The 14,328-nt window shown below is 40.8% G+C and overlaps 1 protein-coding gene across 1 annotated transcript in view; it reads left to right on the forward strand.

Moving 5' to 3' along the window:
* Window positions 1–14,328, forward strand: part of LOC134213390 (potassium voltage-gated channel protein Shaw) — a 402,605-nt gene that overhangs the window by 330,715 nt on the left and 57,562 nt on the right. The window contains exon 4 of the mRNA XM_062692409.1: window positions 11,630–12,733. Coding sequence (XP_062548393.1) covers window positions 12,525–12,733 — 209 coding nt within the window. The 5' untranslated portion in view covers window positions 11,630–12,524. The remainder of the gene's footprint in view (window positions 1–11,629; window positions 12,734–14,328) is intronic.

Raw genomic sequence — 14,328 nt, forward strand, 5'->3', positions numbered from 1 at the left:
GGAATATATTTCGTGGTTGAACATAACAAGACAGAAGCAGAAGTTATTTTCCCGTGCATTTTCGTAGGCGAAACACTTGAGCGGCAGTAGTGGTTCGGATGTTGCCGATCTGCTTCCGAGGGATTCCCAATGTCGTGGAAAATGTTCATCCCGGTGGCCTGATTTTACATTCCACACCATCATTAGTGTCACGGGTCGATTGATGATGTGCGACATTATCCAGAGAAATGTGTGGTCTTATGTAGATGACATGTTCGCTTGTTAGCTGGAGCTGCAATTGATTTACTCGTTGCAGAAGGGTTATGTTTCGCGTTTTATTGAGAATATTTATTATTAGATTGTTAAAATATGTGATTAATTTTTTTTTTATAAAAATCCGGTTGTGAACAATACTTTTTGCATTTTCTGATCATTATACCTGTTGATTGATAAAACGGCCTACTTTTCCATACCAACGGAATATGTGTTTTAATGGCCATTATGCAACTCAAATGAGTTGCACAAAATCCATTATAACACTCATTTGGGTGCTACAATGAAAAACCAACATCAGAACAGTACTGTCATAAGACGTGAAAACATTCCACTAAAAAGAGCTAAATAATTTTCTTGATCAGAACAGTAGTTACATGACCACATTTTTCAGAATTAGCTTAGGTAAGTGTTCAAATAATGTATGCTCTGAATAGCGTAATAAATGAAATAGTTTGATAGACATGCCATCAAAATTTCCCAACGACAAGTTCATCTATCGCTTCATGACTTGTCTAGCTATGCAATATGAAATGCAAATACAACAACATGAAATCTGATTATTCTCTGCATCAACATAATTTATTGGCAAGAACGATCATGTAGAGTAAATTAGGCTGTACAGTTTTAGTGCAGATTGATCAGATTGAACCCCATTTTTGTGTGCAACTAGCTGCAAAGCTCGATTTTTTCGACATTCGTAGTATTTATCAAACGTAGCTTGCCGAGTACAACTCGAACTGAAAAAGTCATCTGTTTGCAACTAGTTGCACAAACAACTATTATGATTAAAAGAAATGTAACAAGCGGTTTCGCTCCAGTTTCGGGTTTCTTACAGATGACATGAAACCCATGCTCTTTTTCCTAATTATGTTTCCATAAAAGCATCAACCTTTGAACTAATTATACTTGATCTTTTTTCTCACACGTGTGAAACAAAGTCATTGGTTAGCTTTCGAGGAAAAAAGCCCCAAGGCACAGACAACAACTGCTTCGGACATCCTTTTCATCGTCAGGAGCAGCCGTCTATGAGTAAAAGATAGCCACTAAGCCATCGCATCGGTTCAAATTCATTCCAAGCTTGTAATGATCTAAGTTTGTAATGGTCAATTCTTTGCAAACAAATGGTCTTAATGGCCCTCCTTAGCCGTGCGGTAAGACGCGCGGCTACAAAGCAAGACCATGCTGAGGGTGGCTGGGTTCGATTCCCGGTGCCGGTCTAGGCAATTTTCGGGTTGGAAATTGTCTCGACTTCCCTGGGCATAAAAGTATCATCGTGTTAGCCTCATGATATACGAATGCAAAAATGGTAACTTGGCTTAGAAACCTCGCAGTTAATAACTGTGGAAGTGCTCAATGAACACTAAGCTGCGAGGCGGCTCTGTCCCAGTGTGGGGATGTAATGCCAATAAGAAGAAGAAGAAATGGTCTTAATTCTAATGATCGATACAACCTGAAATTCTACTAATGAAAAAAATAAGACTATTGATTTTTTGAGGCAATTCTCAATTTAAAATCGTAAATTAAATAATATCCACAGTAAATAAGCTACCTATATGCACTCCAAGTAACGGAATGAAATGAAATTTTACGAGAACCTATTTTAGATTTAGAGTGGTCCATGTTGTTTTCCTCATTGAAACCCGACACCGGAAGAAGGATGAGAACATCGTCCAATCAGTAGCAATCATCGGAAGCTTCCCATCAACCACCGGACCGGGCCAAAAGTGTGTGGGTCTCCGAAATGCGCAGAACCACCGTCGGCCACCAGATGTGCCGTGATTTGTGACTTGGCCCCTGTTTGTGTTATTTTAGGCAGCCAGCGCAGCAACACCCTTCTGTCGATAATTGGGAGTGACAGGCACACTGTTTGCCAACTTTGCGCGCTACTGCTTTTTCCCGGTCGGAACGTGTGCGATTTCCACGAAGATGAGATTGATAAAACATATTAATTAGAAGATAATTGATTTTGTCGGCTCCTCGCTCGGTCCATTGAAGCGTGTGTCTTTTTTCGGTTGATGAGTGATGTTGAGCAGTGAGGAGATTGTTATTCCCCGGGATTTGTCGAGAGTGGTTTCGTCAGCTGGAAAAGCGTAAATATTCGCTCGTTGAAGGATTGTTACGGAGGCTTATGAGAATGTTTGATTAATTATTTCGGTATTAGTATATGAATAAGTTTATCACGCAAAGTAATGTTTAATTCAATCATGTGAAAAGATTGGAAGATACATTGGAAGATCTGGGGAGTGAAAAAAGTACATTCATAGGCAAAACATCGTTAATAATTGACCATTAACGCTGAAGCTGTTGCATCATTCCAAACATGAGCTTTAAATAAGCGTGATTGCAGGTGTTCATAACGGAGGATTGTTGATGATGAGACTACAATCTATTTCAGCAAGGCATGTAGCATCCGATATATTATTCATATGGGGCCTTCTAGCCGTGCGGTAAGATGCGCGGCTACAAAGCAAGACCATGAGGGTGGCTGGGTTCGATTCCCGATGTCGGTCTAGGCAATTTTCTGTTTGAAAATCGTCTCGACTTCCCTGGGCATAAAATTATCATCTTGTTAGCCTAGCCTCATGATATACGAATGCAGAAATGGTAACTTGGCTTAGAAACCTCGCAGTTAATAACTGTGGAAGTGTAAAATTGTAGCTTATTCCATCAAACGAATTAACATTCGATATTCTATTAAATTTGATTGAATTTTACAAGCAAGCACCGTTTACATTTATTTCGATTTGAAAGAATAGTGAGATCGATTGAATGTTACGCTTATTACATGCTCCAAATATGTGCATGAAAATACATTTAAAATCACAACATATTTTTATCTGTGGAACACTAAGCTGTGAAGCGGCAATGTGGAGAATGAAGCCAATGAAGCCAATGAAGAAGAGTATAATGCTATTTTTATAAGGTTTTGATTGCGTTTCACCAAATTTCTGTAAGAAAGGTCAAAAAAGTTGCATTCCCAATTATCACTACTCAGTCACACTTCTTCCTTTTTCCTTCTGCTTTTGAAAATGTAAAATTAAGTCTACGAGGAAAAATCAAATCCAGTTAAACATATTGTCGATTGTACATTTGTATGTCATTTGACTGCAGCAAAAAAAGTGGCTGCCCATTCGGGCACATTCTATGGTGGCCAACGTCTCTGAGTGGATCACCTAAGGACCTACAGGGGTTAGACAAAAAGGTTGAGATAGGTAAAATTATGTCGAAATTTAAATCATCATAACTTTGCGTAGAATGATCCGAGTTTGATAAAATCAAAACCATTCGAACCGGACGCTTTTCTAGTATACTGCCCCTCTGCAAAACCTAAGATTGGTCCTTGGCCACCGTAGATGTTCCGGGTTTTCCGAAGGTATGTTCAAGATGCATTTTTTCGACTGCTTGTCATTTTATGTGACGTTTACTTTCATCATGTTTTATGCTCTCTCCAAAAACTAGAACTAATATGCCGGCCAATGGTGGCTGTAGATCGAGAATCTATCAAAACTACCCAGAACTATGGCCATTTCCATAAAAACGGTTCCGGGAACATGATGAAATGATAACAGATCGGAATAATGCAAATATGGGTATTGGGTATCTATCTTCATGGCTTTCCGAGACGATGATAACAGAAACATTTCCAGAATGATGGTGTCCACTGCCACCCTTATGGCAGGTTCCAAGGGCCTTCCAGGAGGGGCCGGTTTTGGCACCGTCTGGAACTATGCGTATATGGGTGTCAAAATTCATGTTTTCCCAAGCCGATGAATATAGGATCATTATTAAAGATACATTATGGTGACTGTAAGACTCTCTGGCCAATTTGTAACAGGTTCCGGGTGTTCTGCGAAAGTGACATTTGTTCAGGGTGTATGGCCAATCCCGTACCGATTTTACGAACATGGCCATATCTTTGCGTATACCAAACGAATTTTGGATCTGCAGCCAGCATTGGTCAGCATATTAGTTCTAGTTTCCAGGGAGAGTGTAAAACATGATGGCAGTAAACGTCAGATAAAACGACAAGCAGAAGAAAAAATGCATTTTTAACATATCCTCGGAAAACCCGGAACATCTCCGGTGGTCAAGGGCCAATATGAGGTTTCGTATACCGTATACTAGAAGAGTTTCCGCGTCCGAAGGTCCCGGTTTCATCGAAATCGAATCATTCTACGCAAAGTTATGGTGATTTGAATTTCGACAAAATTTTGCCTATCTCAACCTTTTTGTCTAACCCCTGTATGTACACGTTGCGGTTTTCCGAGCTGCGTGCACGCCGCGTCCTTCAAGGAACCCTGCATCAAATGGAGTAATGCACACGTATACGTGCCCCCCAGAAGTAGTACTGGGAGGTAGTTCCTGGGGGAAACGATGGTGGAGCCCAAGGGAGTTTAGTCGGTATTACCGGTATGGTCGAGTCCGACACTCCAGTACACTTCCGTGTGGTAGTTTGGCAACTACAATGCACGTGTACTGGGTTAGTGTGTAAATGCATTCTCCCTTGTAAAAAAAAAAACACGTATACGTGTGCGTATCTACAACTGATGTTGGTGGGTACCTTGCGTGGAGGAGACTTAAACAAACGCTTCGTGGGGATCGGCCCTAAAACGACTTTACATGCATTAGTATGGGGCGGTTCCATCATCAGTGCTGCCGCCTAAAAAAGTCTCGAAAAAAAGTAGAATCATGGAAATTTGACATGGTATGATATAGAAAATGAGAATTAAAATGTCTCTGAAACGTAATAAAATTTCCATGCTTCATGTCCATAAAGGGCCACTGGTTGAATCAGAGTTTTGTATCCAGTTTTTTGCACTCGGTAATGGCGGCGTGAGTTCCTTTCAATTTGACATTCAAAGGTAGAAAACATTGGAACTCATCACGTAAGCCTTGATCGTTTATTTCTTTGTAGTCAACAAACAAATGTCAACTATTTTCTTTGCCGGCTTACAGAAACAAGTTTTTTAATAAATTTAAAAAAAAGTCAAATTTACTAATATTGTTGATGATTCTATTAAAACTAGATATTATTAAAACTAGAAATGACTAGCCACATATGTCCTTTTACTGACTGGATAGACAAAATAACGATTGTTTCCAGTCATATTACAAGGTGTTGATGCTCCAATAAAATGCTAACTCTTACGCTAGGTTGAATTGTTAAGAATATGCATAGATCCCGTTTCAGAACAAAATCACTTAAAATTTCTGAAAATCAACTTATTCTGCGTGAAATTGTTTATCGAACAAGTTTGTTGGATGAAGCAAGTAATTATTATAATTACAGGAGGTCTGATCTAGATGATAAAACATAGCTAAACTATTATATTATTTATTAAGCACTCTGTTTTGATATAGTTCTAGTACTAGCTCGCCGCAAAAAATCTTACATGGGGGAGAAAGTTGTTGAAACCCCCTCAGAAAAATTTCTTACGTAATAAGTCTTTTTTTTAATGACGATATACACTTCAACTTTCGATTCTAGTACATACCATATTCATTAAAATGAACTTCCCAAATAGCGAAAATATTTATTTCATATTCCATTAATATTATAAGATAGATGGATTATTTCAGGTGATTTTGTTACGTATCTTTTATAGCCCATCAAACCTAGCGTCAAAATGGTATCTGAAACGGGAGCTATGTATATTCCTAACAATCTAACGTGGGTAAGAGTTATCATTTTATTGGAGCATCAACACCTGGTAATAGAACTAAATCAATCGTTAATTGTCTATCCAGTTAGTAAAAGGACATAGCTAGTTATTTCTGGTTTTCGGCATTATGCAATATATCCAGTAGGGAATCTGAAAATATAATGAAACATTAATATAAGTAAATTTGATTAAATTTAAGTAATATTAGAAAACTTGTTTCCGTGAACCGAAAATAGTTGACATTTGTTTGTTGACTACAAAAAAATAAACGTTCAAGGCATACGTGATGAGTTCCAATGTTTTCTACCTCTTGAATGTCAAATTGAAAGGAACTCACGCCGCCATTACCGAGCGCAAAAAAACTGGACCAGTATTTTGTGCTCGATAATGGTGACTGAGTGAGTGCCTTTTTGACATTCAAGAGGTAGAAAAAATTTGGAACTCATCAAGTCTGCCATGATATGAAAGCAATGTATAAAGTAAATACATAAATGTCAACCATTTCTGTAGGGTATCTATGAAATCAATTACTTCAACATTTTCGCTTCAATTCCTCAATATTGTTAATGTTTTATTCATTCTACACACCTAAAAATAATCATGTAATTTTAGGTGCTGTGACACCGACATATACGAGCGTCATTTTTGACGTAAAATTAGGTGGTACTTTAATTTTACATCACAACTTTATTGACAAAAAATTGATTGATCAGAACGAGAATTGAACATAAGTCCGCTGAGTGAGAGCCCAGCACGCTACCACTCAGCTATCTCCGTTTCTTGAAAGAGGTATGATCGAAGTAAAACTGGTTCCACGATTTGCACTGAACAAGTATTTCACTGCATCAAGTCATTGACTGCATGTGCGTTAAGTGCGTTGCAACGAGTGCTGTGTTTAGGTTCCGTGACATGCAATTTTAAATCATCTGACATTGAAAAATATACGATTCTGTTTATGTCATGTGGTTTTGTGTCATTTTATTGAAATACATCACTTGTATTATTCATAATTTTTTGGTGTGAGGTTGCCTACAAAGGGCTAAATGGAATTCAATTAAAGTTTGATTGATGATACAGTTCAAACGGGAAAGAGCGAGACTAGTCAAAATACAAAGATTGTCCAGAGGTGGGTTTCCTAAGTTACACTTACCTAGTTATTTTTTCTCGTAACCAGAGACCTAATACATTGGCTTGCTAAATTGACTTAAGGTGGTTATACAACAAAGCCACAAATCGGCCATCTTGGAAACCACGTGCTTTTTCTAGTGATTTTTCAAGAGCACGAATTGAGAGAACAACAACGCCCATGGGGATCACAATATCAGTAGATCGTTTGATCACTCATGCTAAGCAATCGACTTTAATTTCAGCATTGTACAAAAAATATTACGCTGGTTTTGAACTTTTGATAATAGGAGTAGAAAACCGTGTGGTGAATTTGAAATTCACCACATGGCTTGATTGTATAATCACCTTAAGGTGATTATAGAATGAAGCCCGTGGTGAATTTCAAATTCACCACACGTTTATCTACATACATTTCCAAAAGCCCAAATCTGGCGTAATAGTTTTCGTACAGTGCCGAAAATCAAATTATGATTGTTCAGCATAACTAAGCAAACGATCTACCACTATTTCAGCTCCATACGCGTTATGGTTCTTTCATCTCGTGCTCTTGAAAAAAATATGGAAAAGCACGTGGTTTACAATATGGCCGATTTCTGGCTTTATTGTATAATCACCTTAAGAGCTGAGCAGAATGGATACGTTTGCGTGCGTTTTGAGAGTTTTGCCATGGGAAAACTGTCAAAACGCACGCAAAAGTATCCATTCTGCTCCGCTCTTTAATACAATATTTGTATGTGCTTCAGCCTAATGCAATCTGTGCATGAAATTCATGCAAGATTGTCATAAAAACATGCATTCTCTGGTTAGTTGTCGACTACAGTTGTGAAATGTTTCCTTTTCCAATCTTTTGACGTACATACCACTGTTTTTTACCCAGCCATATATTTTAGGGATAGCACGCTTGGATGTTTGTTAAACTGAAGCTCCGACTACACAAAAAGAAAACGAAAATGTCATTCCTATCAAGCGAGTGGAGGGCAATTTTTGTTATGATATAAATCTCAAGACCGTCCTTCTGCCAAATTCCCGTATGAAGAGGGAGGGAAGTGTATCAGTGTGGAAGCATCCTATAGTTCGTTTTCGGAGAGAAATTATAGCCTTTCGGTACAACTTTGTTGCCCATTGCTGAGGCTCCCGAGATATTCAGATCTGTCATGCAGAGATGCCTGGACGAGGGAGTCTTCCCTGAAGCATGGAAAAGGCAGAGCTTGGTCCTATTGCCAAAGGCGGGAAAGCCACCGGGGGATCCGTCGGCATATAGACCAATATGCCTGTTTGATACGGTGGGGAAGGTGCTCGAGAAGATCATCCTCAACAGGTTGTTGATACGCACGGAGGGTGCGGATGGTCAATCCAGTAACCAGTTTGGCTTCCAAAAGGATAAGTCGACCGTAGACGCTATCTTGTCGGTTACCAAATCCGCGGAGATAGCTATCCAGCGTAAGAGGCGGGGAGTTCGCTATTGTGCAGTAGTAACTCTCGACGTGAGGAATGCATTCAATAGTGCCAGTTGGAGGTCTACGGCGAATCGATCGAAGAGGTGGAGTTGACTGCAGACCACTCGATCGCAATTGTGGAGGAGTGGATGAGTTCCAGGAAGTTAGAACTGACTCACCACAAGTCTGAGGTGGTTGTTGTTAACAACCGAAAGTCGAAGCAACAAGCGGTGATAAGAGCAGGTAACTGCGCGGTCACCTCTGTACGCTCCATCAAACTCTTGGGAGTAATAATCGACGATTAGCTCACCTATGGTAGCCACGTCAATTACGCCTGCAAGCGTTCCTCCACAGCTATAGTGGCATTGTCCGGGATGATGTCCAATAGCTCTGCAGTTCATGCCACCGGTATGATACCATCGTTATCGGTGAAGGCATACAGTGCTTCGAAATGCGCGGCACGAGAGGCATCCGTAGGACTGTCAGGTTGGTTTCAATGGTCAAATGGCAGCATGCGTGGGACAGTTCCACTAAGGGTAGATGGACACATAGGTTGATACCGGAGATAGGTACGGGGGTCAAGAGGAGCCATGGGGAAATCACTTCCCATCTGACTCAGGTCCTTACAGGTCATGGTTGCTTCAGACACTATCTACACCGGTTCGGACACTAGGCCTCGCCCGAGTGTCCGGTTTGCGCAGGTTTAGAGCAAACGGTGGAACACGTGTTGCTCGTGTGCCCACGTTTTCGCACAACGCGTAACCACATGCTTGCCACATGTGGTCTGGACACTACCTCGGACAACCTAGTCCGGAGGATGTGTAAAGATAAAGTTGGCTGGAAAGCCGTTTTATCGGCTATCATCCAAATTGTCTCGGAGCTACACAGAAATGGCGCGTGGACTCGAGGAATGACTAGTTCAGGCGCAAATAAGAGGTGGTCCAAGGGTTCGGAGTCGGCTTCATGGGTCATACCGGTGCCCTGTGGTCGAACTCGATCCTTTCATCGAACAAGTGGCCGCGCGAAGAACAACATGGTATCGTCGCTTTCGCGGCGTCGGTCAACCGGGCGGGTTCCGAGCCTGAGGACGGAAAGGGGTTCTCGTCAAGGCTGGGGCAGGCGTAGGCACCGCTTCGGTAAGTCCCTCTGTGTGTTGGCGAATAGGTCCTATCGCAGAGAGGTCAATTTGGGGTGCATGCGGCATCATCATTCGAATGAATTTGGATTTTGCGGAGGAATGTCTACAAGATTTTTGAGAAAATAGCCGAAGGAGTTTCATAAAGTTTCTATAAGAAGTTTCCAAATAAATTTCTGGAGAAAATTCCGAAAGAATTTTTAGATTCAGTGTCCCAAAAAAATTCTGATAGTTTTTGGACGAACATTTCAAATAATTCGGCACCAACATTTCAAAAGGGCATAACTACTTTGCAAACAAGAGCTCCTCATGTCGCTTGTGAACTAATTTGAGCCTACACAAGCAATCTAACGCAACTTATGGAAGCAGCGAATTCTTTTGTTGCATTAAATGGCGCTGGTTTGCATGGGTGGGCACAACTTTTCCAACCAGTAACGTGAGAAGCTCTTAACTACAAAAGCAGTTTCGCCCTTTTGAAATGATGTTTCTGGATTGTTTAAGGCTTTTCCATTAAATTTTAATTTATTTCGAGGCGAAGAAATGCAATAAAAATGTCGTCATATTTGAAACTGCAAGACAACGTTGTAACTGATTAATCGTTTAAGTGGTTAACCAATTATGGCAGTTATGACTGCTGACGCCATATAAGAAATGAATCAAAATTACTGGTGCCCCACCATTATCAAAACTTTAGCGCCGCCAGTGGTAAGTTTCCGTGAGTCCGTTGCTGAAAAAAGCGCAAGATGTGAAACCATCTTCAAATACTGGACCAGTGTTGGAAAATGTACGTTAAAATACTCAGATTATGTCAATGATTTACATTTTATCCAGACAAATTTCATGCACCAAACAAGCCGAAACAGTTTGCAAAAAAAATGTATGCGACATCGTGACATTTTTTTGCCAATGAAGCAAACTGTTTGTTTGCTGCTACTTTAGAGTCGTGCCGGCGCGCGGTCAACATTTGCATGAGATTTTTTGTTTCGGCTCGTGCGCAGCGCAAACAGCACAGAATCGAGTGTAATTACCTGTGGTGTAAAGCCTAGAAGGAGTGCTATCGGTAGGTACTGATTAATTCGTTCTTATCTCTAAAATGAGCAAGGAGTAATGAAATGATTTTTTCCTACCAAAAACGGTTATACGTTGTGAAATTATTTTACGAAAACATTAATTGTGGGGAGAGAAATAGTAAAAGGCATGTGCTGACTGTCGTCTGCTTGGCGTGGCTGCTGCGGCTACTGTGGTTTTGTTTTTATTTTTTTTTGCATGGAAGAATGGTTGGTAAAAAGAAATGCCAACCATTCCCGTCCCTGTACTGGACAATTAGATCTTCGATATCGCGTACAAAAACTAATACTGGGCATTTATGGGGCTTGTGCGTATAATAGTCGTTCCTAACGGTGTGTCTAACGCCCAATGCAGAATAATGAGTAGACTAAGAAAATGTTTTATGGGTGCTTCTCCTCTTAGACCTTTGACATTTAATTTGACCTTCAAGCAAATTATACATCATTTCAAAAAGCTGGGCTCACCAAGCTCTATACACAAACTTGCGAAAATTTCAAGCAATACATTAGAAACTGCGCTACAAAGCTCGAGATTACTAACCTATCAACTAATTATATTCACGCAATTCAAATTGAGTTATGATAATCGTCATAAAATTGTTAATCTGTTGTCATATCATCAAAAGAAAGCAAAACCGTACACAACTGAAGGCAAAGTATTCTACTCTGTCCAATTGGAAAACATATCTCTTCCTGGAAAGTGCCTTCGTAAATCACCCACTCCCAGTAATTCAATAAATCTCCGATAATAAGATTAGATGCAATCGAATTACGAGCGATATCTCTTCTTTGAAAGGTAAACACATCAACCAATGCTGGTCATTGATATTTGATGAATCCGATAACGAATTCCATTTCCAGTTAATATGCTCACCGGCAGTCTCAGCCGTCATTACCGAGTGCATATTGCTAATCCACTTCACGTTCTCTCCGTTTCGATTACAGACCATGCTACCCAGTCGAGGTGGTCCGCCCAATGGAACCAGAACAAGAGCAGCCGACAACGTAGCCTTCATCGTCGGCCGGATTGTCCATCGCTTCCAGAATGCTAATCAGGTCGTCGACGTGGAAAGATGCCATTTCCAGTCCGGTACCAATGCCACTGTCAGCCAATTTCATCGTTGCCGTGCCCAGAAAACGTAAACCGGACACCGGTAGTGAGCGGAAGGTGTGACCCTGTAGGCGAAGTAGTGCCAGTTGTAGTCGTAGAAACAGCAGCGGTAGATGGCTCTCGGTGGAGGCTGCGGCGTGAGTTCAGGTGATGTCCACCCGCGCCGCCATAGGAGAGAGAACAAATCGAATTAATCAAACCCGGCCAGCTGGTGTGGGAGTTTCACGATATCAACACGACCTCCCAAGATGATTAATCACTAGGTAGAGAGAATTGGCTGATGAAAAATAGCATTCATCCCCAGAGCTTTAAAAGCACGATTCCAGGTCAAGAAATCTCAGAGGATACTTTGCGGGCGAAATTTCGCTGTCGTGCTCGAATGGATATTACGAATAACTGTGTGTGACAAAGTGTAGAAAAAACCGTAGACGAGAAGGAGGTTAAATCATAAAAATCTAATCAAGAAAGGCTTTCCCAGAGGGCCTCAAGTCAGTCTGGGCAAGGACACATAAAACAACGGACGAAAGCATAACTGTGAGCACGTGTCGAAATCTTGGGCTGCTCTCAAAACGCAGAATAGCCATCATCATTCCTATAAGACTGTAGCTACATGTAACAAAATCACGAAAGCACTCTCGGCGGTGTCGATCATAAAAAAAAGGAAACCGCCACCCGAGCAAAGCAACAAGACAAAACAACCGCACCGAAGCACCTCAAGCGCCACGGAAAATGAATCTTATGAACATGGACTCGGAGAACCGGGTGGTGCTGAACGTGGGCGGCATCCGGCACGAGACATACAAGGCGACGCTGAAGAAAATCCCCGCCACCCGGCTGTCCCGCCTGACCGAAGCCCTCGGTAATTACGACCCGGTGCTGAACGAGTACTTCTTCGACCGGCATCCGGGGGTGTTCGCGCAGGTGCTCAACTATTATCGGTAAGTGGGGGCCAAAAATTAAATGTTTGCAGGATGGTAATGAAGTAATTACGATTTGTTAGGGGTGTTGATATACAATTCGTAAATCGGTCAAGTTCTGACGTAAAATTTTCAATTCATTATGATTAATTGATTTATCCTTCTTCGCATGTTAAGAAAAACTCACGAATAAGATGACCCAGAAATTGTAGTACAGTCAAATTATATCCGAATTACAAAGATGACATATCGTTCGAAAGATAAACTAATCAATTTTGTGGCTATGTGGTGATATGATTCCAGAGCCAATGGCCACCGGCAAACGACTTCCAGGGGGACCTTGTCGGCCAAATAGGGAAAGCATAAAAATCGCTACATATATGTTTTTCGATGACTAATTATTCATAGATTCTCATTAAACAGGAATGTATGGTCGATGAGAAAGTTTCCGATTTTCACCAAATAGATGGCTAATGCACTTGAACTCGGTTATCGACCATAGTGGCCACTGTTAGAATCTATGAGATGCTCTCGAGGATCCCGTTGAAGGGTACATTTTCATTTTTACTCCAAAATTTGCTGCTCTTCCTTCATGATTTCCCATCAAATGTTGTTATGCGCTTGAAATCGAATATCGACCATATTGACTACTCCTGGAACCTCCTAAGTAGCACATTTCTATCGAATCTGGTTACAACAGCAACTTGATTGTGACCAAATTCGGCCGAATATCAGTCACGGCAACCGACCTGGAGCATGTGTGCTACTAGGGCTGCAAGTTCCCCCGAGAAAGCCCGTAGAAGAGGACATTTATGTTTTCACACAAAAAAGTGCCTTGCAAGTTGCAACGGTTCTTTCGTTGTGATTTACCATATTGGCCACTCTTGGATCTTATAAGGTGCACCCAGGAAACACGTAGAAGGGGACAATTTTGTTCTTACAGCTAACAAATATATGAGTAAGTGTAAATCAGGGCCGGAATTTAGCCAGAAGAGGGCCCTGGGGCCAACATTATGTGGGGCCCCAAAATGTACAAAATATGTTGGTTTTGGTACATAATATTAGTGGGGGACCGGGGCCACGGTCGTGGAACAGGAACTTCACCCCGATATATATGTTTTTAGTCCAATTGTCATGATTCTTTCCAGTTACAATCTGTAGGATATCAGAATTTCGTAGCTTCTACAGATTGTAAATCCGTACATCGGCCGCTGAGGACCAGCCGGAATATTCCGTTCCACTTTTTTTGCAACACTTACAAGTCGCAATATATTTTATGCCAAATGAAACTAACATTATGTTTCATCAATAGTTAGTTTTATCTGTGTTTCTAAAAATCCAGTTTGTGAAAAATGACCAAGAAAAATAAATAATTGTCTTATACCGAGCAAACGGGATTAGAATTCGGATGATTTGTGCAGTGCGCTGGCAAGACTAAAAACTGCAATCTGAACTGGCAGTCATTAAATGACAATTAATATCAAATTAATATCGATATATCAAATTTTGGAATTAAGGATTCAGAATTTGTTTAGCGATTTATATTGATTTATTCATCGGCTTTTTAGATCAGTCCAAATCAAAGTATGAGGGATAATCGATAAACAAAAGTTATT

Source organism: Armigeres subalbatus, chromosome 2 (assembly GCF_024139115.2).
Source record: "Armigeres subalbatus isolate Guangzhou_Male chromosome 2, GZ_Asu_2, whole genome shotgun sequence".
In the NCBI taxonomy this organism is placed as follows: Eukaryota; Metazoa; Arthropoda; class Insecta; order Diptera; family Culicidae; genus Armigeres; species Armigeres subalbatus.